Source organism: Priapulus caudatus, unplaced genomic scaffold, assembly GCF_000485595.1.
Source record: "Priapulus caudatus unplaced genomic scaffold, Priapulus_caudatus-5.0.1 Scaffold4889, whole genome shotgun sequence".
NCBI lineage: Eukaryota > Metazoa > Priapulida > Priapulimorpha > Priapulimorphida > Priapulidae > Priapulus > Priapulus caudatus.
In genome coordinates this window covers 1-863 of record NW_014581950.1, presented here as the reverse complement: position 1 = coordinate 863, position 863 = coordinate 1, and the positions used below count along the sequence as shown (strand labels likewise).

General features: G+C 43.7%; 1 protein-coding gene across 1 annotated transcript in view; it reads right to left on the bottom strand.

Annotated features, from left to right (window-relative positions):
* Window positions 1–341, bottom strand: part of LOC106819876 (espin-like) — a 6,358-nt gene extending 6,017 nt beyond the window's left edge. Inside the window, exons 1-2 of the mRNA XM_014824449.1 lie at window positions 209–341; window positions 105–176 (exon numbers count right to left, since the gene is read on the bottom strand). Of these exons, the coding sequence (XP_014679935.1) occupies window positions 105–176; window positions 209–341 (205 nt within the window). The remainder of the gene's footprint in view (window positions 1–104; window positions 177–208) is intronic.
* Window positions 342–863: the final 522 nt, after the last annotated feature.

Sequence of the window (863 nt, the reverse complement as noted above, 5' to 3'; positions counted from 1 at the left end):
CTGCGGAGTCCTTGAGGTAGCGCGCGCCCTCATCGTAGCCGCTCCGCTCGGCTAGGTCGAGCGGTGTGTTGCCTATATGTTACCTGTACAGGTGTGTAGCTTACCTGCGGAGTCCTTGAGGTAGCGCGCGACCTCATCGTAGCCGCTCTGCTCGGCTAGGTCGAGCGGTGTGTTGCCTATATGTTACCTGTACAGGTGTGTAGCTTACCTGCGGAGTCCTTGAGGTAGCGTGCAACCTCGTCGTAGCCGCTCTGCTCGGCTAGGTCGAGCGGTGTGTTGCCGTTGTTGTCGCGTAGCGCCATGTCCGCCGTCGCGTCGATCAACAGCCGCACCATCTCCATGTTTCCTCGTTCTGCCGCCAGGTGGAGTGGCGTCTGCGCGCGGGACGACGGAGAACGGTGAGTCGGCAGTAACTATGGTAACCTCACTCGAGTTCATAGTGGAGCACTATCGAGGAGGGTAGTTGACAGTGTGGTGGAGTGTGGTGGGGTGGAGGGGTCAGGTGGGGGCGGGCAAGGGTTTCATGTATCATTACATGATGTAATTATGTAATTTTACACTTATATTTATATTATTTTTTTATATATTTATTATATATTATAATTTGTTATATATTAATATTTATTATTTATTTTTTTATATTTATATTTTATTTATATTATTTTTATATAATTTATATATGAAATATATTATTATATTTATAGTTTATATATTATAGTAGTTATAGTAGAGTGAGATATATTTTATGTTATATCTTATTTACATGTTTGTTAGAAATTTATTTCATTTTTCTCAAAAATCTAGTGATGGGGCAAGCCCTGAGTAAAAGAGACTTTCCCAAACTAGAGGCCACAGCCCTGACA